Source organism: Trachypithecus francoisi, unplaced genomic scaffold, assembly GCF_009764315.1.
Source record: "Trachypithecus francoisi isolate TF-2019V2 unplaced genomic scaffold, Tfra_2.0 Lachesis_group11, whole genome shotgun sequence".
Classification (NCBI taxonomy): domain Eukaryota; kingdom Metazoa; phylum Chordata; class Mammalia; order Primates; family Cercopithecidae; genus Trachypithecus; species Trachypithecus francoisi.
The window spans coordinates 55,453,303-55,478,432 of NW_022681456.1; the positions used below are offsets into that span (position 1 = coordinate 55,453,303).

Here is a 25,130-nt window from a genome sequence, read left to right on the forward strand (position 1 = left end):
ATGTTTTCTTATTGATGAGTTCCTGGGTAATTGAGAGCTAACGTATACTTTATGTAGAGAAGAGATCTTCTTAATGATTACTTATCCAAATCATATTCACTGAATTAAAAATAATAGTGAATTCACTAATGCAATATTTTACCTATGAATTGGTGTCTGTCTCAAAAACAGAAAACAAAATAAAAACATAATTGAAATTTTTTTTGTTTGTTTGAGATGGAGTCTCGCTCTGTCGCCTAGGCTGGAGTGCAGTGGCGTGATCTTGGCTCACTGCAAGCTCCACCTCCCAGGTTCAAGTGATTCTCCTGCCTCAGCCTCCCGAGTAGCTGGGATTACAGGCGCGTGCCACCACGCCCGGCTAATTGCTAATTTTTGTACTTTTAGTAGAGATAGGGTTTCACCATGTTGATCAGGATGGTCTTGAACTCCTGACCTCATGATCCACCCTCCTCGGTCTCCCAAAGTACTGAGATTACAGATGTGAGCCACCGCACCCAGCCTGAAGCTTGCTTTTAAACATCACTGATCAAAGACATAGAACTAGACATTTTTAACGTGGCCTATTGTTTATAAAAATAATATTTTTCTTTTTTTAATGTGAAAATCCAAAGCCTGAAATATAGTACTTGAATTTCTCCAAATGTAAACAAAATTCACTGGTATCATTGATTCTATCAGTATCTGAAAATATATCCTGTACAACTATTCAGTGGACTATTCACTGGGCTTTTTACAGTTAACTTCATAGTAGAGAACTTAGGTATTCATCAAAGGAAGAAGTAGGGGGAACAAAGACTCAATTTTACTTTTTTTTTTTTTCTTTGAGACAGAGTCTCTCTCCGTTGCCAGGTTGGAGTGCAGTGGCGTGGTCTCAGCTCACTGCAACCCCTCTGCCCGCTAGGTTCAAGCAATTCTCCTGCCTCAGCCTCCCAAGTAGCTGGGATTACAGGCATGCGCCACCATGCCCGGCTAATTTTTGTTATTTTTAATACAGATGGGGTTTCACCATGTTGGCCAGGCTAGTCTTGAACTCCTGACCTCATGATCCACCCGCCTCGGCCTCTCAAAGTGTTGGGATTACAGGCATGAGCCACCGCACCCAGCCAATTTTATTCAATTGTTAAATCCTTTAGGACCATAGCCTGTGTCTCAATGGCTCTGGTTCCTAAGAAAATTGCCTGGCACATATTAGGTATAATAACAGCTAACACTTATGTAACATTTAAGCCAGGACAGAATCTTTTCTGAGTATTTTACATAACACTTATGTAACATTTAAGCCAGGACATAATCTTTTCTGAGTATTTTACATATTTTAAAATATTCATTATTCAAAACAATCTTATGAGTAGATACTATAATAATCTCATTTTATGGATGAGTAAATTGAATCCTGAGAATATTATGTTACTGATATTATTCATTTATTTTAACAGCAGTGTTAATATAGGAGCTAACATTTATAAAAGTTTCTTGAGTGACAGCTATTATTCTGATTACAGATCTAAACTCAATCCTCTCCATAGCCCTATAAATAAGTACTATTTCTATGCCCATTTTATAAATCAGGAAATTATGTTAAAATATATATTCTTTCAAAACCTTAAAATATATTTATTTACACCTTATTCTCAAGAATGTTCGAAAATAAAATAATAAATATTTATTATTATTTTGTTACTTTTTTTTTTTTTTTTTTGAGGCGGAGTCTCGCTCTGTCGCCCGGACTGGAGTGCAGTGGCCAGATCTCAGCTCACTGCAAGCTCCGCCTCCCGGGTTTACGCCATTCTCCTGCCTCAGCCTCCCGAGTAGCTGGGACTACAGGCGCCCGCCACCTCGCCCGGCTAGTTTTTGTATTTTTAGTAGAGACGGGGTTTCACCGTGTTAGCCAGGATGGTCTCGATCTCCTGACCTCGTGATCCGCCCGTCTCGGCCTCCCAAAGTGCTGGGATTACAGGCTTGAACCACCGCGCCCGGCCTATTTTGTTACTTAATTGTTGTTAAAGCAGTTACAATTTATGGAGGGCTAGGCACCATTCAAGGAATTTGCATGTAATAACCCATTTGATCTTCAGAGTAATCTGTGAGAAGTGGATACTATTATTATCATCACTTTATGGGTGAGGAAAATGAGGCACACAGAGTTTGAGTAAATTGGCCAAGGTCACACAAAGAATGACAATGTTGGGATTTATACTTAGGCAGCCTGAAATTGCATTTAGCAGAACTGTATTGAAGTTTTGGCTAAATTCAATGTTTGTCTGAGTAAGATGAATTGTGGAAATTTCCTTATCTCCCAAGTGAGTGAAGGAACAAATGCACTGATTATAATCCATTATGGATGATTGGTCTATTTTAACTAATACCTTTCTTTTTTGCTCTATAACTATTCTAATTCAGAAGTTTTCCTGCTTTTAGAATTAAAATCCTACTTATACTATCACAAATATACATTCCAATTACTGAAGTTAAAGAGATTTCCAAGATACTTAAAAAGAAATTACAATTTTAAAACGGGTTTTTTCTTTTTATAATCTTCTCTATTAAAATAAATAAACTACCACCCAAATAATTAGTTTGCTTTAAAATAATCTTTAGAGCTAAAAGTTCAAAAGAGGATTTAATGGAATAAAAACAAAGAAACATTTATTGAGTTAATTTAACTCAGTGAATCTCAACATTTTATTTTATATTGTTATTTTATCATCGGGTATTTAGGAAAACTATTCAGAGTTTTCTAAAATATTCACTGAATAACTATGATCGAAAAAGATAAACCGATTGCCTTTATTTACTTGAAAGCTGAAGCCCTTTTTATGTTTATACAATGGAAATTTGCATATAGTCCTATTGATGGCATAATAGTGCAAGCAACATTTTAAAGCTTGACACCTCTTGATGCAAAATTATTCATTTTGTTCCATACGTAGAAACCACACCATGTTGTCAATAAATAATTCCACTTTAATGGCAAAGTAATAATTTAGACAGATACAGGGTGCACATTTGCAAAAAAATATATGCAAGCTGGTTTACAAGCTAGAGGAACAATAAACCAATAGAAAATACATCATCCAGTTAAGTCCATTGACACCAAGTACTTATTGTTGGGGCTTTACAAAGACTACAAAACTTTTCAGATGATTTATTTCACTGTTTCTGCCTATTTACATGATATGTTACATCAAAATGTACAAAATATAAAATGTATACAGACAAATGTTTCACAAACTAGTTTAAGTTGTAAACTAGGTGGACCTACTGGGATGTATTGCAGGAAATTCTGTTTATGCTCATGTTTGGACTGTGTTTCTCAAAATGGCAGGGAAAGATTAGCAATTTTCTTAGATCACATATTATACAAGGGCAACTAGTCACTCATCCAGCTACATATATTGATGTTTCACAACAGATTTGATCCATGTTTGAGGCTTCAAAGTCAGGGTGACAATTCTATGTGCATAAATTCAGTTCGGATTTCCCTTAGGGCAATAGCACCGTGTAAGGACCTATTGACTTTGTGACATTCTGAAAACTGCACAGACGTTTTGTGGTGGTGGTGTTGTTCTATAGCAACTGACCCATTGGTGGTCACAGAGAGTAGCACCAATTACACATCCTAAAAGTAACACATTTTCACACACTCATAGAAGAAGTCTATACCGTGGCCTAGCCCTTGGGTTTCATAAACTTAAAACCTGTCCTTTGTGTGTGGTGGTAACTTCTCCAATGACTGATCAGTTTTCATGCACTCTCTTTAAAGCCTGCCATGACAGATGTACTTTCAGACAGTTTTACTTATCCAAAAACATATTGGCTTCATGTACAGTTTTGAAGCATGCTCACTCTAGCACTGATAGCTCCTGCATAGTCATAACAACTGTAAATACAGGACAAACACACCAGATAATACAGCTTTGAGGGTTTGCATTCTGTATTTGTTTGCAATGTACAGGAAATCTCAGCAAGTGAAACACCTCTTAACACCAACAGGATAAAATACAATTTTGTTTGTGTTTGTTTCGATTTGTGCAAGTTTTAAAAATTATTATTTACAATACCTACCCAGTAGACTGTGCAAATCTAACCTTCTTTTACAGTATAAACGCTTCCTCTTCCACAGTGACCTTACCGCTTCAGTGTTCTTTAATGCTGAATTTCTCATGTACAACAACAGCAATCAAAACAACATGCGTCAGAACTAATTAAAAAAAACAAGAACAATAGGGAAGGAAAGCCGAATAGTTGTGCTCATGCTGCATCTAGTGCTTCCAGCCCTGCTGGATAATAGTTCAAAATCTCCTGCCTTCTGAAACTCTTTCACTTAGAACTGGATGGAATTTCGCCACATGTCTTAGGTTTTAAGTGACGGTCAAAGAGCATTTCTGGGTTATTTTAATATTTTGGAGGATAGGCAAAGCGATCTATTCACAAGGCTAAAAATACTGATCTTTCTCCTATCCATTTCTTCAAAAAAAACAAAAAAGAGAGAAAGATATATAGAGATGAGGCTACTGTGTTAACTGGTGTTGCTTGGTTGTAAATGAAAAGACAGTGGAAATTACTAATGGTTTAGGATTTAAACCAACTGTTAAACTGTCGTAGAAATCTGTTTTAAGGCAGTGAGACAGCACCATAGGAAATTTTCCTTCTTTCACTGAAAAGGCTCAAACTAATAAAGCCCTAAAAAAGCCTTTTATCAGTGTTGACTAATAATTGGTATAAAACTCTTGTTAAGGGAGTGGGAAGGTGGTTTAAAAAGACCACTGTGGTAAAAACAACCTTATAAAACCAGTGACTCATTACTAAAAAGTTGGTGGAGCACATCATGAGAACGTGGCAGTTAGAATTAAATTGGCACTTCTCCAGTTTGCCACAGTAGTGTTTTTCTGGTGGTTGCACAATTCCATTTGTGCTTATGGAGGACTGGCCTCTTAGATTTGTTCTGGAATGGGGTGAGCGCACAACACAAACACTACTGAAGCCCTGTGACCAGCACCGTGTGGCACAAAGGAGGTTGGACGGATCAGAAAGATGGACCCTGCCTGGGGAGAACAGCCCCTCAGAGGAAACAAAAGGAAGGGACAAAAAATGGTCTGCATTGTAAACTTTTAAAGAGGAAACAAAGAAAGTCTAGTTTGGCTATCCCATGTGCAATCTATTCAGTTGCCCTGTCATTAGGGTCCTTTCCAGTTGAGTAATGGAGCCTTCTATTACTCCACAGATATAAAAAATGCTTAGAAATAAACTAAAGTTAAGCTTCCATTGCAATTTAGCATCTTGGCGGTTCAGACTTAGTTCTGCTGCCTCCTTGGAGACCACAACTCTGGGTCAGGGCCCTTGACAGGGTGCTTTTATACTGGCAGTGGTTTAGTGAAAATACCTTTCTTTTGAAACATTTTTTTAAAAGCAGAGTCTTTTCCCCTAACTTTTTTCACCCTCTAGAGGGTAGATTCAAGAGATGAATCCAAAATGTCTTCATGGTGGCTGGTGCTTTCGCTGTCGCAGCTTTGTGTGCTCGAGTAATTGGCTGCTTCTTGGAGTTTCATTAGCATATTCATCTGAAGAAAGAAAAAAAGACATCGATGTAGGCAATGATGCACTGAGTAAGCCAGCCCATAAAAAACAAGGCCCTGAGCCACACCGAAGAGCTGTCTTATGCCATCCAAGTGACACAGGAAAATAATTTTAGATTTTTACTCATTGCCCCTGGCTCCTACGCTGTTTCTCCCAAACATGACTACAACACCAAACCATAAGGACAAAATAGGGCCTCTAGATAACTCTTTTATTTGGGGTTGTGAATGAATACTGCTCCAGCAGGGAGACTGGAAAGGAAACTGTATCACAGCTGGACATCTGGGTTCGTTGCTGGAAAGTACGCCAAGCTTCCCAGTTTTTTGGCTGGGAGAAGCAGAAAGCATTGAATGGCAACTGAAAGTCGTGAATGTTCATACACACACAGACGCACACAGAGGCACACACACACCGTCCCTTGAGAGAAGGAGGGGATGGAGAGGAATGAAGCCAGCTGCTGCACACAAGCACACCATCTGCTGTTTAGGAGCTGACCTCGGGAGGAGGTGACTGAATGAAGCGGACCATGAGTGTTTGAAGAGGGAGAAGGAAAGAATTACTGTCAACTTTGTGTTGTTGAATTTCTGGCTAAAATATGATTGATATATCACCGAAAACAAAAACCATCATCTGGAACAATAGCGGCTGTCTCAAGTTTCCCAGCCTTATAGGAGAATGGTAATGTTTGTTCTAGTAAAAGGGACATATGCATGAAAGCACCTGGGGAGAAAGGCAGCTAGCATTTCCATGTATTATAAAATAAAGAGCAGTCACCTTGCTTGAATTTTGATAGATCTGGAGCTCCACTGTTAGAGATGCACTTTTTTTTTTTTTTGAAAAAAGACTGTTTAAAGGCAAATTGTGAATAAATAGTTCAATGATTTTAGAAAGCACAGAAAAATTGGCACATGTCTTTATGACGGTAATGGACTTGTTTTCTTATCAAGGGTTTTGATAAATTGTAACAATTTTTATATTACCTAATGCATACTAATTTTATTATTCTATAATCAAAAGGTGTTTTTTTTTTTTTCCAACTTACAGAAATAGAAAGGAGAAATCTACAAAATGATTCCTTGGTCACACGTTAAGCTATGCATGCTTGTGTGCTCAGTATAAAATGTGTGCTTGATAAATGCTTGTGAAATAAATGATAAACTGGTAATCACCAATTTCAGCAATAATACCTTTCTGACAAAGAGATTACAGTTATAGCATAATTTGAAGTCATTTTAATAGTCCCCAGGACAATATGTTTTAACATAATTTTCAATCTAACTCTCTTATTAAATAAGCTACATATAAGGTTATGAAATAAAAGTAGTTGGTAATGACTTTTTAAACCCAGTAAGCCAAAAAGTCAAATGTCTCCTTCAGCATAGTTTCTCTCCTACTCTCTTCTCTCTCTCTCTCTCACCCACACTCCCACCTTCCTACCTTCATGTCCATTCATATTCCTTCTCCCATTTATTTATTTCATCAATCTGTCACTCATTAGCAGCTGCCTGTATGTTCAAGCATTTGGGTGAAACTAATCCGTAAAATAAAACTGAGTTTTGAGCACCCTAGTAATTTAGTAAGAGTAGAAATGATAAGTGATATCTTTTTTAAAAGATACAATTGTATCTTAGGCATAAAAGTTTGAAATCACTTGAATGCTGGATGTTGTAAAAGTTTCATTGTGTAATAGTATTGTCATTAAAGTCTTAATTTTTTAAAATGGTGCCGTATAGTAAATATGTTCCATTATAATACATTCCACATTTCAGATTCATAATAAATGTATACAGTGGGATTTACTTTGCCTTTGCCTAGTATTATTTTGTGCATTCAAATCAAGGGAGATTACAAGAGAAGATTATGTATGATTTAGTCGTTATCATGATACATCACAATTCTCCAAAAAGTATTAATATTTTTCCTCTCTTCTTCCCCACACTCACTGCAATGGTTTGCATGGGATATGCCCCTTCCAAAATTCTTGTGGAAATTTTATCCCCATGGTGGCAGTGTTGGAATGTGAGTCCTAGTGGGAGGTGTTGAATCACGGGGACGGATTCCTCATGAACAGATTAATGGCATTCTGGTTAGGGGTCAGTGTGTTCTCACTCTGGAGGGAATGGATTAGTTCCTGTGCGAGAGCAGGTTATTAAAGAGTCTGGTTTCTTCTCTCAGCATGTGGCCTCTCTGCACACTCTCACTCCTCTTCCACTTCCCACCAAAAGTTCATGCAGCATGAGGCCCTCACCAGATGCAGCTGCCCAATCCTAGACTTTCCAGCCACCAGAACAATGAGCCAAATGAATCTCTTTTCTTTACAAATTGCCCAGCCTCGAATAGTCTGTTTTAGCAACACTAAACGGAATAGGACATCTATAGTCATAAATTTAGTGTTTATCATTTCTAACACCTTGATGAAGTCCTTATCATCACTGTTACTTACAAATCTGCTAAGCTTCCAGATTCCATCCTGTCTCCTTCAATCTGCCCTCTCTCTACTCTGTTACTAAAGTGATCTTTAGAAACTGCAGATCTAACTAGGTAAATCATGGCTCAGACATCTTTGATGGTTCTCCACTGTCTCTGTGATAAAGTTTTAACTTCCTGCAATGATAAACAAGGCTTAGCATGATCTAGCAATTGTATACTTCCATAGTTTTAATTCCTACTGCCAACAGGTGTGTAGTTCCCTAAACTCATCATTTCTATTATACTGTCATCTAATGTTTCACATTCTATTTCTTTAATTTTGGTTGTTTTCCTCCAACCATATGGTGAACTCCTATTAATCATTCAAGATCCAGCTCAAGTATCTCCTCTGTAAAGCTTTATTCTAACTGCTTCGTCTATGAACTCACAATTTTACCTAATATGTGCCTCTATTATGTTACTGCAGTTTATATAGTTAGCAGTGTCTCTTCGCTACCGGATTTTAAGCTTCTTGAGATCAGAAATGACACTGTATCTCCTGATCACAAGGTCTTAGCATTAAATACTTATTAGCATTCACTTTGTTGTTAATGGTGAATACACATTGTATTTTTAAAATAATATGAGATATACCAAAAACTTGAATCCTTGTTCAGATTCAAAAAGTCTCTCTCCTCTCTTCTTCTGTTTCTTCGCCATACTCATTGCTATGGGGATTTCTGACACTAAATAGTGGATGTTTTCTAGGATTTCTAATTTAGAATGGACTGAAAATATATGTTGGCTTCATGCTAGTAATTACAGAAATATATAGAAATAAAAACAGATAGATTGTCACCAGCCTGACCAACATAGAGACATAGAGAAACCCCGTCTCTATTAAAAATACAAAATCAGTCAGGCATGGTGGTGCACGCCTGTAATCCCAGCTACTCTAGAGGCTGAGGCAGGAGAACTGCTTGAACCCGGGAGGCGGAGGTTGCAGTGCGCCGAGATCGTGTCATTGTCCTCCAGCCTGGGCAATAAGAATGAAACTCCGTGTCAAAAAAAAAAAAAAAAAAAAAAAAAGGCAAGGAAGCAAGCAAGAAAAATAGATGATAGAAATATTTATTTTTTAAAACCAGAGAAAGCCTGCCAAATATTTAGTTTTAGATGATGTCTTTTACTATTTAGCATGCAAGACCTCGTAACTCCCTGTTTCTTAAGATGTTTAATAGAGCAGCAGGTTAGGAAGCAGGAATTTTTTTTACCCCAATTCTCATGCCAGAATGGGAAACCCTGAATTTGTTTTCTGTACTGGAAGACAAGTGCATTCAGAACCAGGAAAAAAAGTGCTTTATGGGGTGAGCTGACCTGGACTATGAGAACCGGGAAAGTTGAGGGCATTTCTTAAGGGCTTCATACTCTACAGACTAAAATTGAGAACAAATCTTATAAACACCTCTCCTTATAAAACAGACATGTGATATAAAAACTGCAGAGGTAGGACTAGAATTTTTGAGGAATTCAGATTAAATAATCCATACATTCTAAAGCTTATGTTTACTCTATTAATCATTCATTCAGCAATGATTTAGTGTATGTTCACAATTATGCTGGATCCAAACCAATTTCATCACCACTGTTGATTCCTAACTATGAATCATCTAAAAGGTCAGGTACCATGTAATAAAAATATAAGTCTGGGCTCTTAAGGACTATATCACCTAGATCAGAAATCAGCAGGAAATTCCTGGAATCTAAGTAGGTCTATGTATATACTTCAGTGATTTTATGAAACTCGTAAAATTGTATGCTACATTTTCAGTGTGTTTGCATTTTGCTGGGAGAAGATCTTGAAAGTTTACCAGATTTTCCACAAGAAACTCCCAAAATGTTCACCTGAGATGATGATGATGACGTGTGTGTGTCAGGGTTGTTGGTGTAAGAGTATTCCCTAAAATATCAAGTAATTTTATGTCCTCAAGTATAGTCATAGGTTATGATTTTTGATTATTTATGTTTTGTGCTTGTTTGAGTTAAGAAACATAATGAATTTTATTTCAGTATCTTTTCTTTCTGTATTAGTTGTAAAAGTCCAATAAGCTCTTTAGTCATACAATGGTGAAAACACTTCATGTTTGATACCAATATATTGAAAGTAATCTGTTAAAATAAAAAATAGATACATACAAAGCATTTTTTCCTAATACTACATACTTAATATTTTCAGAATATTCATACTTTGGAGTTTTACAGACTTTTACTTCAATTATTCTACTATTTTAAAAAGTAAATAAAACATAACTTCCATTTGACTTCCAAGTTAGTTTATCCTTCGCTACAGTAGGCAACAGAAGACCCATTCTATAAAATTAGTCAGGTTAGTTGATATAGCAAAATATTTTTTAGTTCTCCATAAGTACATTATACCATAGTTTTTTGTTTTTCTATAAGAATAAAATTGGGTTTTCTCTTAAATGCCTATTGAGTTGAGTCATAATATAGAAAATCATATTTAAATATATATTAAATTAAAAAATATATACACAATTTAATGGATAATAAGAGAAAAATTATAGTCTAGGAGTTCATTCTGGTTATAATGTTTCTTGTTTCTTTTTTAAGCATACAAGTTTGGTTTTCACTTTAAGATTTTCATCCATGGAAAGCAGACCAAAGATAATAGGGTTAAAACTGTTCCAAATATTGCCTAGGGTAACAAATGTCTTTGCTAGAAATGACTAAGTATTAATGACTATACACTGCAGTCAAGATTACACAGGAAAAAGCGAACATCTGATTCTTACCAGGGGATCTCCTTCTGTGTCAGTTTGAGGAATGTGCTTTGAGGTTGTGGCTTCCTTAGTGGATGTGCAGCCTTCATACCCAACGTCTTCTGGTCGCAGCTGAAGTAAGGCTGGGCTCTCCTGAGGCAGAGATGCTGAGCTCCATGGATATGTGTCAAGCACCCACTTTGAAGGATCTTCCCATGGTGTGCGTTTCCCATACATCTAAAAGTTGACCGTGTGTTTAGCATATATAAAACACATTTCTATTCAGTAAAAAAGGGGACTACTAGTTGGATTTGATTTTTTGACATATTGAGTTCTTAAGGGACTTTCAAGAGAATTAAGTATTTGCATACAATTTTCTAGATTTAAAACACGTAACTGTCTACACAGCTCACTTTAAACTTGAAGGCTAGACAAAATAAAGCTGAATATTTGGAATAGATATCAGCTTTTGGGAAAGAATATACAGGAGGTTTATTATAAATAAACATAGAAATGACTGCCCACATTTACTTTTACTAGTAATTTGACAGACCAAGAGAAAACTAAAGGCTGAAAAATAAAAGCTTCAATTATGGAAGATTTTTAAAAATATGCTTGACATTAAGTAGAGGTGTCTACTAAAGTGTACCTTGGAAAGATGGAAATAAAAGAAAAGGAACTTATTTTCCTCTGCCTAATTCACTCTACTCAAACTTTCTTTTAGATCAAGAATACTTTCTCTGATAACAATTTTCCCATGATCAACTTGCTCTTTAATCCCACTGCTTTCTGTAAAAACTCTTTTTAGATGTTTGTGTTTCAGGCTACTAGTACAAGAGGATAAAAAATAGGAAACTGAGTTATCAGCTTTGCAAGAACCTTTATTGTGCAATTTGCCCAATAAGGAAGAGCTGATATAGACTGGGTAAAGTACTGGCAGTGGAACAGAAGAATTAGATAAATCCAAGGGATGTTAAACATTTTTAAGCTGGAAGCAAAGCTGAATCCAAACTAGAAAGGGCACTCTGAAGAGAAGAAATGAGACATTGTTAAAAAAAAAAAAAAAGTATAATATTACAAGGGCACAGAAAAAAAGTGAAAATTAAGAGAAGCGGGCAGTAACATAGGGACACTTGTTTCTTAAATTACTTTCCCTCCCCATTTGACTTGCTGGACAATCCTGGTTAGCAGGTGCATATTTGGTCTCAGATGACATACTTTGGTTTCTTGTTAGATGGTTGTTTTGTATAGTTTGTTTTGGTTCAGTAAAGACAAAAGGGAAAATGGTGGACATTAACACCATAAAAACTTCATGGACCGCCTTGGAGTTTTCTTTTGAGTTTCTTCTGGAGAAGTTGGACTCACCCAAAATAAAAGGGAGTCTAGGTACTGATAACTGTGCATGTCCTTAGGAGATGATAACAGAGGTAACAATCATTACCTTTTTATTTTTTTTTTGAGACGGAGTCTTTCTCTGTTGCCCAGGCTGGAGTGCAGTGGCGCGATCTTGGCTCACTACAAGCTCCGCCTCCCAGGTTCACGCCATTCTCCTGCCTCAGCCTCCTGAGTAGCTGTAATTACAGGTGCCCACACCACGCCCAGCTAATTTTTTGTATTTTTTAGTAGAGACGGGGTTTCACCGTGTTAGCCAGGATGGTCTCGGTCTCCTGACCTCGTGATTCGCCTGCCTCAACCTCCCAAAGTGCTGGGACTACAGGTGGGAGCCAGCGTGCCCAGCCACTTTTTTTTTCTTTCTTTCTTTTTTTTAATAGTTATCTTGTTTTAGAGCAAAAATTTCCTCTCAGTTATAAACTTACTTTATAGGTGTAATGTATAGCATGCTACACAACTTAAACCAATTGAAGAAAAACGTGTCTAATTCTTGGAAAGCTTAATTATGTTTATTTGTTTGTTTTAATGTAAGTCTAGAATCAACTAATTCTAGGTTTTCAAAGAACCAGCCAGGACAGCAAAATTGGAAGAGACCAGTGAAAAGCTAAATGGGTCAAACACTGTATTTCCGAGTGAAATACATATTGTAGAAAAAGAATTGAATAAAGAGAAATCTAAATATTCAGAATGAGATGAATTGATAGCTTTTTAAGAAAGAATCACTAGAATAAAAATCAAAATCCACTGTATCACCAACATCTTTTCCAACTAGAACATCTGGCAGAGTGCATTCCCCATAAGATTTTTCACCAAAAAAATCAGCCTTCATCTGAAGAGATTGTTTTATTACTCTCGACTTTGAGTGTCATTTTTTGCCCCCAGGCTTTGTTTCTCCACTTCTCTCTCCAATCCAAGATTCTTTGTTGCCAGTAGATTCATGGGAATGGATCATGACAGGTATGATTCCTTTGCTTCTTGGTCCCCTAGAAATATTTTCAGCTGATAGACTTTTCTGGCCCAGCACAGTCTTCAATAGCAATAAACACTGTCTACCCACCAAAGGATTTTCTAATTTTTCCCTTCCCATGTGCTGGATTCTCCTCCCTCAATAGGCCCTAAATCACGGTTGATTCATCTTTCACACTAACCTACTACTAAACATCCTGAACCTTAGCAAGAAATGAGACATTTTTATCCGTCTTCAAAAATAATTTTGAAATATCTCTCAGTTTTAGTTTGAGAAACTAATCCTTCAGTGATTATACTTTTGCCCAAATGGAAACTTGATAGAATTATAATTCTCCAAATAATGTTCTATAAATAATATTTATTTAAATATGAAAAAAAGAACCCATGCACCTTTTGAAATAAGATCTAAGGATGCTAAGCATTTTAGATATTATCATTTCAGGATTTTTACAAAGATTCCTTTGCTTTCTATCTATTAGTAAGCAAATATTAAATGAGGAGGAATTTATTTATAAATACTTAGATAATGGTTTATTAAAACCAAAACCATAGCTAGAGAACAAATAATGTATCTCAATATTAACTTTAAAATTATGAGTTCTAAAATTTTCATAAAATGATTTTTTTTTTGTACAAAGAATCAACATCGAAAGAGTCAACTTACATCCTAGGTAGTATAATAGCCGTAGAAGAATTCTGAAACACAATACGTTATACTTGAAAAATAAAAACATTTGTATAAGCTTTTATTTTGTTGGAGGCACTTGCTTGGGATAGATTGGCTCATACCCTTAAAAGTGTTAAATTTGATTATTTAAATCTAGAGTAGAACCAATCAATAGCATTATTTAGGATCTTAGCTTTGTCTCTGAGGCTTCAGAGTATCCTCATAAAATTCATCATGTTCACTAGAACTATCATTTTAGTTCCGAATACTGCCATGCCATTCTACTAGATGAAGAGAGCATGATAGTAAAAGGGAGTAAAAGAGGGAAAATAGATGGACAATTTTTTAGATAGTAAAATAAAGACAACACAATATTATAGATGATAGAATGTGGAAAACATAAACTATATCTTAATTCTAGTAGTAGTTGTAAAAACCAGAAATAGAGATGTCTTGGCTGAGTTATTGAAAAGGAGATGAGATTCTTCCTCAATAAACTGGGTGATTATGTTACATACATTTTAAAGAGTTTTATAATTCTACAGTTTCAAATCAAACTTAAGGAAATAGCAGTACTTATGGGAAAATGACATGTATTTTGTTGGAGAAATAGGGATTTCTTTTAGTGATACATTTTCATTTTTTAGTTAGGAAAAAACAGAAGGGCCTTGGTTGCAGGGCCTCAAGATATAATGCACATGAGAGGAAGAGCAAAGAATCTGTGAAACCAATATGTCATAGATCAAAAGACTAACTGACTCTCTTAGAATTTAGAGTACTCCCTCCAAAATAGTAAAGGACCCTGCAAGTGATATTAAAGGGCTTCCAACAATGAAGTATACTAAAAACAGGAAACTTATAAGCAAAAGCTACTTGTTAAAAATTATGTGAATAAAAGGAAAAAACAATTCCAGCCTGAGCAACCTGGTGAGACCATGTCTCTAAAATAATAATAACAACAATAAAAATAACTGAGAGTGGTGGTGTCTGCCTATACTCTCACCTACTTGGAAAGCCTCATCACTTGAGCCTAAAAGTTTGAGACTGCAGTCAGCCATGGTTGTACCACTGCACACTGACCTGAGTGACAGAGTGAGACCCTGTCTCAAAAAAAAAAAAAAAAAAAAAGAAGAAAGAGAGCGAGAGAGAGAGAGCGAGAGAGAGAGAGAGAGAGAGAGAGGAGAGAGAGAGAGAGAGAGAGAGAGAGAGAGAGAGAGATGGGGGAGGGGGAGAGGGAGGGAGGGAGGAAAGAAGGAAGGAAGGAAAGAAGGAAGCAAGGAAGGAAGGAAGGAAAAGATAAAGGAAATTATGTGATAAGAGTATAAATGGTCAAGGCTCATGTAAACATGGCTGTGTCATAAGATGTAGAACTGTGCAATTAATTAGCTATCTAATAAAAATAATCCGTAAACATCCATGACAACCATTTGGACTTAAATGTGTAGTTGTTGTAATAACTGTGCCTTTTCTTTCTCTTACAAATTTGTTCTCAGAACAGGCAAAATATTACAAACTATTTGCTCTTGAAAACTTTATTGCTCTATTTATATAGTTCATGCCTTTAGTTTTCTGCATAAATACCCAGATTTTCTTTTGCCTTTAAAATAATTTTTTTGCTTTTTTATAAAAATAGTAATGAAAATTGAGTACGATACCTGAAGACCCTCTCTCACTGCCTCCAGAATATAAGGTACTAAGGAATAGTTCCAGAGATCCATGAACCACACTCTAGAACCTTCTACATCCATGGGGCAAGGAAGGAAAAGTCGGGGACCTGAGAAGAAACAAATAACAAAATATTTTAAGAGTTATATTTAATAATCTAAAGACATATCTAGACACCATTTTGGAATATATTTCTTGCAAAATTCTTAGAAAATTATATTAGACAGCTTGATTGTTATTAAAGCATGTTTACTGAAGACCCAATATCCTAGCCTCTTCTATCTTTTTACAATAAATATTAATCTAGGACACAATATACTAGAGTTAGGAGAAGTCATAAAAGTCATAATCCAGTTATTCTGTTTCATTTTACAAGCAACAAAGCTGTGCTGAAATGAATTGCCAAATATAAAACATGTCATTATTTGCAGAACTGGGAACTGGCATGAGTGTTCTGGTCCCAGTGTAGAATTCTTCTTCCTAATCTAAACTGTGTTTACAGTGAGTACATTTTTATGATGCATAACAATGTGAAAGAGACTTCTGTACATGCAATTAAAGGAGGAATCCAAATGTAAATATCTTTATGCAAACTAAAAGAGAAATAACTCAGTTGTGTCTTCATGAAAAACACAAAACACCTAAATTATCTACAAAGCATCTAAATTATCTCTAACTAAAATCTTTCCTCACAACTTTATTTGACATGAGCTATTTAGCCAGATTTGGTTTTTAGCATAAAACGTATCCTAAATTGATACTCTTCATTTCCAGTGGTTATCTGATTTTTAGATATTTGTCCATAGTGAACTTATTTGATCTCGGTAATATTTTAGTAAAACATAACTGTCAGACAAAGTGGATTTAATTGGAGATATAAAGAAGAAGAAAGTAAACTTTCAGAAGGGAAAAAAATAAATCTTTGGAAGCTTGAAAAAACATTAGCTTTGCTTGTTATTTTCTACCATCCAATCTGGCCATCTTTACCAAGTACTGTTAGTTCCTGGAAAATGACATATTATAATTTTGGAACTCACCAATGGTAACGTCAGAAGAACTGTGTGTTTCCAAAAAACTGTTGAGATGATGCCACGTCTTAGGAATCCAATCTATAATTTTGACTAGGTCATTATTGCGAATGTTCCTTTCAATTTCTATCTCTATGAGTTTTCTTCGAAGATATCTGCCTAAAAAGCCTTTCACTGGTTCTGTATGATTTGCACATAATACCCACCTACAAAAAGAAAAAAAATCAGTTTTTTATATAAATTAAATTTTACATTCACAGTGATTCTTTATCATTATTATTTATTTCCCATTTCAATTGGTGGCTACATTTTAATGATCAAAGGTACTAGCATGAGAGCTATAATGTAGCTAACTCTACTTTTTGAGCTAAAAAAAAGCTCATGTGCGTCAGAAGTGAGGGGGAGTCTACATGCTGAACACACTTCTGTAGGAGAATCACAAATCCTGAAATAGCAACTCTCTTCACATTTCTCACACTTAGAAGGAATATGCTCTACTTTAACCAGGGACATAGTGAACAGAAAAAACATTTACTTTTCTTTTTTCTTTCCTTTTGTTTTGTTTTGTTTAAAGAAACACATCTGATTACAGGTTGAAGATCATGAAATGTTCGCTTGAGAAAGAGTGTCAGAAGTGAGAATTATTTTCACACAACAGGTCATCTCTGGAAAGATTTGTAAAAGTACAAATAGAAAAACAACCCCCAAAAACAAACAGAAAGAAACAATGTCAACCTCCTCCCCTGCCCACACACATACACACACACCAAAAAACAAACCAAAAGAAACCTTCCACTTAAGTTTACCTGAAATTGTGATGCAGCTCTAGATTTGGTGATGAAGAAACTCCCTGATTCATTGTTCCAATAATGTATGGACTAGAAAAAAAAATACAAAGAAAATTTTAGTTTACTGGCAGTAAAAGTGATTAATTCGTTAAAATTATCTTAGAAAACTACTAGGATAGATATGGATTATTCCATTTCAATACTTGTCTTTTAAAGGGTAATTCTGTAATGGAAAATGACAAAGATTACTGGATTAGAAATTAACACTTGAGTTTCTAATTCCAGCTCTGGCATCAAGGCAAGGCATTTTCTCTCTCTGAGCCTGAGTATATTTGTAATTTACCTTATTTGAGTAAAGAGTTTAGTTAGTATAATCATAGGGGTTTTGTCCCACTCTAACATCTTATAATGCTTATGATAAAGTTCATTAATTTTTACTATTTTAATATGTGAGTTATGTTAAAGATTATTAATACTGTGAGAAAATTTGTATTCTTTCAATCCTTATTTTATGCTGATCTGTTTGTAACTTCAAAAAAATCTCTAGCAGAGATAATTGGAATATTTGCCACTATTAAAACTAATTATTTTATGTTGATATTCTTATATGTCCTTTCTTTAGAGGCCATGCCACAAAGAATCTTTGGTGGGTTTTAAGATTTTTTAATACCTTACTTTAACCTTTCCTTTTATTGTAAATAGTTAAAATCATACTCATTAATAGAGGGAGCTATATCTGAATGTATTAAGTTTATCTCTACAGAAAGGTTGAATTTAAACTTTGATATGAACTGAGAATGAAACCAGAGCTCTAAAGGCTCCCTTTAGTTTTTAATTTCCATGACTAAAACTATTCCATCATTGATGGTGGTTTCCCAAATGTTCATCATGTCTGCAGAAGCTAACATCTTCAAGGAAGTACTGTTTCCATAAAAGTGTCTGGGATATGGTTGTTGAATGAATACATAGATATTCTAAGGAATGCATATGGAGTCTTTAAAACTATGGTATATTATTAAAGAGGGTTTCTCAAATTAATGACAGCCATTCTAAGTCTAAAAATAATAGCTACTCGGGTAGTTCATATGTTAATTAGCTGGAGTTAATCATTCTACAGTGCACATCTACTTCAGAACATCATGGTTTACACAATCAATATGCACAGTTTTATCTGTCAATTTAAAAAATAAAAATTAAATATTAAAGAAATTTAAAAATTAAAAAACAAAATGCATACAGGCACAAGAAAGCACATTTGATGATAATTATTTTCTTTTCATTATTCAAAATATTTGATAAGCATACCATTTGTTGTATTTACAATTGAGAAAACCATTGAAGATATCACTCAGAGAGCCCACATGATGAAGATTATCGAGAATTATTACAACTGGGAGCTCCACTCCATTATTATCAGCACTGCACTGTTCAGCCAGGTTAGCTAGATATTGTTGCAATTCCTTTCAAAAAACGAAGAAAACAGATACGTCAATGATAAATTTATACTAATGGCAAGCAGTTAATATTTTAGAAATAGCATACTTTGTCCTCTATTCAGTTTCTTTCATTAAAGTCATAGATTATTCAACTGATGTAAAATCTTTTTCTACAAATCAAAAACCATATATTGCTGACTGAATAATTTTTTAAATAAAAGTGAGAAAAAGGAAAGCAATAGAAGATCCAGTACCAAACACTTGCAGCAAATATAAAAGTATAAACAAGAAGGCATATTTCTCAGTGGTTTTCTCCCTGAAAGAAAAGCCAAAATGAGTTCTGGATATGAACTCTTATGATAAACCGTAAATACTGAGATTTTATTCTGAGTTTTGGTATTCAATGATAAAAGTAAATTTTAGCAACCTTAATATTTCAAGTATGATTGAATTCAAAATGGCACTTCTGAGGTTCCACTAATATTTTTAATATGTTAATTCTAATTCATGTAGATGGGGTATATCTAAAAATACAGCCATAGGACCTTGATAAAAGTATGCTTATTATTTATTTATAATCTGCATTGCATGCAATTGCTGTAATTTTAAACAAAGACAAAATTAGTTATATTTCACTTGGTGAAATATAACTAGCATTTAGCATCTCTTGAGTGTCTTGGTTCTTTTACAGGTATTATTCCTGTCTAATAGTTTTTAATCTAAATATGATAACCAGTTTGCTGATTGACTGTTCTCACAGATGGGTAGGCCAGGAACATAATTAGGTTTCTTAAAATTATCCTAATCAGTAAGAACATTTCCATAATATTTGCATATTTACAATGACATTTCCAATTTGCAAATCGTGCTCAGGGTTATAAAACAATTCCATGATTCTGGTTTCTGGCAGCCAGGTAAATATGTGAATTGCTCACTCTAGATGCAACTTCTCTCTATCTGTAACACCACTGCTGAAATAAAAGTAGGAGATAAAACACAGGCCAGGATTTTGAGGCATTCAGTAAGTTTTATTTATGTTCAAATATAAAAATGTATTAAAGAAATAAAGTACTATTGGTTTTCTATTGAGCTAGTCACATAAAATAAATCTTGCCTAAGACACAGAATGCAGAAAAATATGTTTAAAACTGTTGAATATTCTGGAGAATTCTATTTACTTTAAAAGAAAAAATAAAATTTATGTCACTAATTTAGCTACATTAAGTCATTCATTTGTTTATAAAATATTCACTGTCTATCTGCTGCATTCATAGCCTTAGACCAAGCCCTAGGTATACAGAAATAGTGAAGTCTGATTCCTGCTATCAATGGACTGTAAGTCGGTTTAACATTTATTTTGAACTGCATCAAGTACTTTTCTGGACATGGGGACTACAAAGGGTAATCAGGCTGTTTTCCCTGTAAGCTCTAAGAGTTGTCACATTAGGGTCTTGAATTTAAATATGGCAAATGATTTCAATATAATATCATAAATATATTAGGAGATATGAGAAGTCAAGGGAATAGATTTAGCCTAGCTGCTGGGTGTCAAGAATGGTTTTCTGGAGGAGGTAACACTGGAGCCTGAGTGGGGTGGTAGGCACACAGGTAAACGATAATTTACAAAACGCAAGGTAAAACATTCCATGAGAGAGGATAAAGGAGGCATGTGGCCTATAGGAGGGAAAAAGATTAATTCTAACCAAAGCATCCTGCTGGCACCAAGGATTTAGAGATAAAACACAATTTCTGTCTTTCAGGAACTTAGAGTTGATAAGCAGAGAAGCAGGTCAGCAAGTCATTCACAATACAGTGTGCTAAGTGAAATGCACAAAACATTATAGGTAGACTTAATCCAGACTTAAGGTTCACAGAAAAACAGAGTACAGTGGTTAAAAGGGGGGAAAAAGATCGAAGTCTAAAGAATAAAAAATGAAACCTGAAAAGTGTAAGTGTATGATGTGTTTTGGGAAGTAAGTGTTCCGTTGTTACAGAAAAATATAGTACATGCTACTGGTGGTGGCAATAAAAAAGAAAAAAAAGACTTTGAATCCATGCAGAAGTTGAATTTTTTTATATAAACAAGTGTGAAACATTGATATGTTTGTTTGCTTCTTTGTTTTCAGTAGAGGAAAGCAATTTATTTATCCAAGGAAACAGAAATGTGAAAGATGGAAGAATTAATTAGAAATGGAAATAGCATTTAAGAAGCTTATGACCTTCCTGGAATAGAAGGTCAGGCATATACATATATAACTATAATTCACAGTCAAAATAATACATTACTTCAAAAATGTATAGATCAGGCCGGGCGCGGTGGCTCAAGCCTGTAATCCCAGCACTTTGGGAGGCCGAGACGGGTGGATCACGAGGTCAGGAGATCGAGACCATCCTGGCTAACACGGTGAAACCCCGTCTCTACAAAAAATACAAAAAACTAGCCGGGCGAGGTGGCGGGCGCCTGTAGTCCCAGCTACTCCGGAGGCTGAGGCGGGAGAATGGCATGAACCGGGAGGCGGAGCTTGCAGTGAGCCGAGATCCGGCCACTGCACTCCAGCCTGGGTGACAGAGCAAGACTCCGTCTCAAAAAAAAAAAAAAAAAAAAAAAAAAAAATGTATAGATCAAAGATTTTGTTTATAGTATGTAAAGATTGCTTATAGTGTCTGGAAAAGGCATTGTGGGAGCAGTATTATTTGCTATATTCCCTTATTTTTAAGATTGGTTAATATCTTGGTGCTTAAACATGAGAGAAGAGCTTTCCAAATACAGAAGAATAATCAGTCAGAAACACGAAAATATGATACTCATGTAGGAAAAAAGCTAAGAATATGTGTTTTGTGAAAGGAAATGGTGGTAATGAAATTGTAAAGAAAACTTTGCAACCTTAAATGATTAGTAAGATCACTGGACATTTCCTGTTGGCAGTGAAGAAACATTCTTCTGCTGACTTGACTAAGTAGTCACAATTGTGATTTAACATGTGGCGAGCATATTGAAAGGAGGAAGCGAGACCAGCCAAGAGAATACTGAAATTATTGAAGCCTAGAGATACTAAGGGACTGAACAAGGAACAGTGTGATGTTTTTGATCTAGTACGGAAATCAATAAAAAAAATTGAAAAATTTTAATTTGGTCAGATTTTAATTATGAAAGGATATTCTATGTTCCATAAGGTGAATGAATATATCCCAAAAAAGAGAGAAGGGAAATTTAAAGGGAATTGTGTATCAAGCAGTTACAAAATAATTGTAGAAATCCAAGAAATAGAGGAGGATGTTAATCTGGAGGGTGGTTGTGTTGGAAAGGAATGGAAGAGGATAAACTTATAATACATGTTTGGGGCTGCAATTGCCAATTCTCAACTTGTATATTTAGTAGGTGAATAGAAACATATGTGTAGCATGATAGAAAGCTTATAAATTTGGGATAGTTGGCATGGCTGATAGTGTTTAACTGAAGTCAACCACACAAGTCAGCTCAAGTTGAAGCCATGAGAGTCATCCAAAGGAGATTAAAAGTGAGAGAGAACAGAATAGTTCACTAGAGAGAAAAACAATTACATTTACTGGGAAGAGAAGGAAGAGCAGAGAAGGAAAAAAAAAACTGAAAAGGAATTTACCGGAGAGTAGGAAACAAAGAGAAAATGATCATCATGAATGTCAGAAAGAGAGAGAGAAAGAGGAGGCACAAAGGAATTAAATTTCATAATTAGCAGGTCACTGGGTCATTTTTGGACAATCAGAGCCTTTAGATTCTAATTCTAATGTGGCTTTCTTTCATCTCGAGAGGGTAGTAGATCCCTCGGGAATCTGATGGTAGGTATGAACCAATGGATGTAGAAACAAGCAAACACAAATACACTTTTTTCATACAGCTTAGGAGTTTTTCACAGATTCCCTTGAAATAACTTCATGATACCCACTCTAGCTTGATGAAAATGAAATATTAGATTGAGGCACTGATGTACTGGCATTAAAAGTCTTTTTTCCAGATCTAGTCAGGTAGAAGCAAACAGGCATATCTACCAGATGGGAGTTGGCAATGAGATGAATCCCATACTCTGAAACTACAGGTGGAACACCACAGTTACATAAAAGCAGTAGATCACTGCTTTCTCAGATGCTGACTCCAGACACACTAAAAAGGAATCTATCAAGTCCAGGTTTCTGATCTTTTCCAACCTAACATTACAAATGGCTTCAGCTGGCCGCGCATTCTCTACTAAATCCATCTCTAGCCTTCTGGGCCTACTATATTGAATGTCACAAAGTGTAATTGTTTATGTGTACTGCTCTCAATCAAAATATTCCAGCTGGCAGCTTGAGGGAGGGCTTGAAGTGTGGGAAGAGGAACAGAATGTAAAGTGCAGAGGTACGGAAAACATGAAAAGATGTTTTTCATTTGATGATTTGTTGTTCGAGTTTCTTCTTTTTTTTTTGAATCAGTAAGTGCTTTTTGGATTTGTCTCTTCAGTGCTATCTATGGCACAGCATAAAATGCGTCAGCATTTACACAGCTCGTTTTCAGGAACAGGATTTCTTATTTCATGCCTCATTAGCATTTGACTTCAGTAAATCTATGCTGTTGGTATCCCTAACACAATCTCAACTTGTCATCCCCTCTTTTTTTATATTTATCCTCACTTACCCTCACCCCTGACTCCCAAGAAAATACTGGGTATTCTCTGTCAATTTGGCAAAACTTGTCCAAATTTCCTGGCAATGAGTTTGTATTCAGCATTACTGATAGCTTGCTCATATCTTCAAACCATAAACAATAACATAAAAAGATATATTTTTTTAGTTATACTTTGTGGTTTCTTGGGAATGAATGCTACTGTGATTTGTTCAAGAGTTTCTTCCTGGGGTGGGCACAGCGGCTCATGCCTGTAATCCCAGCAGTTTGGAAAACTGAGGCGGGTGGATCACGAGGTCAGGGGATTGAGACCATCCTGCTAACATGGTGAAATCCTGTCTCTACTAAAAAAAAAAAAAAAAAATTAGTTGGGCGTGGTGGTGGGCACCTGTAGTCCCAGCTACTTGGGAGGCTGAGGCAGAAGAATTGCTTGAACCCAAGAGGCGGAGGTTGCAGTGAGCTGAGATCGTGCCACTGCACTCCAGCTTGGGCAACAGAGCGAGACTCCATCTCAAAACAAAACAAAACAAAATTAATAAAATAAATAAATTAAAAAATAAAAAAAGAGTTTCTTCCTATGACTGTTTCCTAGCATCATTAGTTCTTCCAATGCTTGGCAATGGTTTTCCCCTGCCCATTACTTTGCAATAAAGTACTGAACTGACCTAACAATGGCAAAAATGATTGTCCTCTGGAAAAGCAAAAAATAAAAGTGTTGGAAATATTTCATCAAAAAAGTTAATAGGACACTAACATGTTCTTAACAGAACATCTCTACGCAATAAACTTTTCTTCCTAAGCTGAGATAGATAGATAGATAGATAGATAGATAAATAGATAGATAGATAGACAGATATTTTTTAGGGAAAGCTATGTTTTAAAATTAATGGAATTTACCTATTTTGTTTTGGCATATAAACTACATTCTAATGAAGCTTCATCTATTTAATTTAAAACTTGATTTTGGCCGGGCACGGTGGCTCACGCCTGTAATCCCAGCACTTTGGGAGGCCGAGGTGGGTGGATCACGAGGTCAGGAGATCGAGACCATCCTGGCTAACACGGTGAAACCCTGTCTCTACTAAAAATGCAAAAAATTAGCCGGGCGTGGCAGCGGGCGCCTGTAGTCCCAGCTACTTGGGAGGCTGAGGCAGGAGAATGGCAGGAATCCGGGAGGCGGAGCTTGCAGTGAGCCGAGATCGCGCCACTGCACTCCAGACTGGGCGACTGAGCAAGACTCTGTCTCAAAAAAAATAAAAAATACATAAAAATAAATAAATAAATACAAAATAAAACTTGATTTTAAGTGATCCTCAACTTTATCAAAATGTCATGGTCTCCTCCAATAAAACTATTTTCCTCTTATTTTCTAAACACTTTTTTGTTCCATAAAAGAAGTACCTTGTAAAGAGTTTTCTCATACCAACATTGAGGAAAAAACAAACACTGAGGATGACTAACAGGCCTTTCAAACCTTTCATATTTTTTGACTGAAAATATTTAACACTGTGCTAAAAGGCTTTTATATAAAGATATGAGAAGACAGAATTCACTGGAAGCATTAAACATGTCAGCTGAAGCAAAGAGACAATTGTGCTCTTCCTACATTTGCTCAGAGAACAGTCAAATGTTCTACCTCAGGTTCTATGTCTTTCTTTAGATGGTGGTTCAACCACAATTTGAATAGGTTTGAGTTCCAAGGAAATACTCAGAATTTACATATTGCATTTATTTAACTTTAAGAGATCTCATTGTGTGTTATGTACATCATTGTTCTTGAAGGATA

The 25,130-nt window shown here is 35.6% G+C and overlaps 1 protein-coding gene across 9 annotated transcripts in view; it reads right to left on the reverse strand.

Annotated features, from left to right (window-relative positions):
* Positions 1 to 2,943: 2,943 nt before the first annotated feature.
* The window catches only part of NAV3 (neuron navigator 3), a 931,619-nt gene continuing 909,432 nt past the window's right edge, over positions 2,944 to 25,130 (reverse strand). For all 9 annotated transcript variants that reach the window (XM_033221189.1, XM_033221191.1, XM_033221190.1 and 6 more), the window contains 6 exons: positions 18,578 to 18,732; positions 17,291 to 17,362; positions 16,494 to 16,690; positions 15,447 to 15,565; positions 10,797 to 11,000; positions 2,944 to 5,561 (listed from right to left, as the gene is read on the reverse strand). In XM_033221189.1, the coding sequence (XP_033077080.1) occupies positions 5,442 to 5,561; positions 10,797 to 11,000; positions 15,447 to 15,565; positions 16,494 to 16,690; positions 17,291 to 17,362; positions 18,578 to 18,732 (867 nt within the window). In that variant the 3' untranslated portion in view covers positions 2,944 to 5,441. The remainder of the gene's footprint in view (positions 5,562 to 10,796; positions 11,001 to 15,446; positions 15,566 to 16,493; positions 16,691 to 17,290; positions 17,363 to 18,577; positions 18,733 to 25,130) is intronic.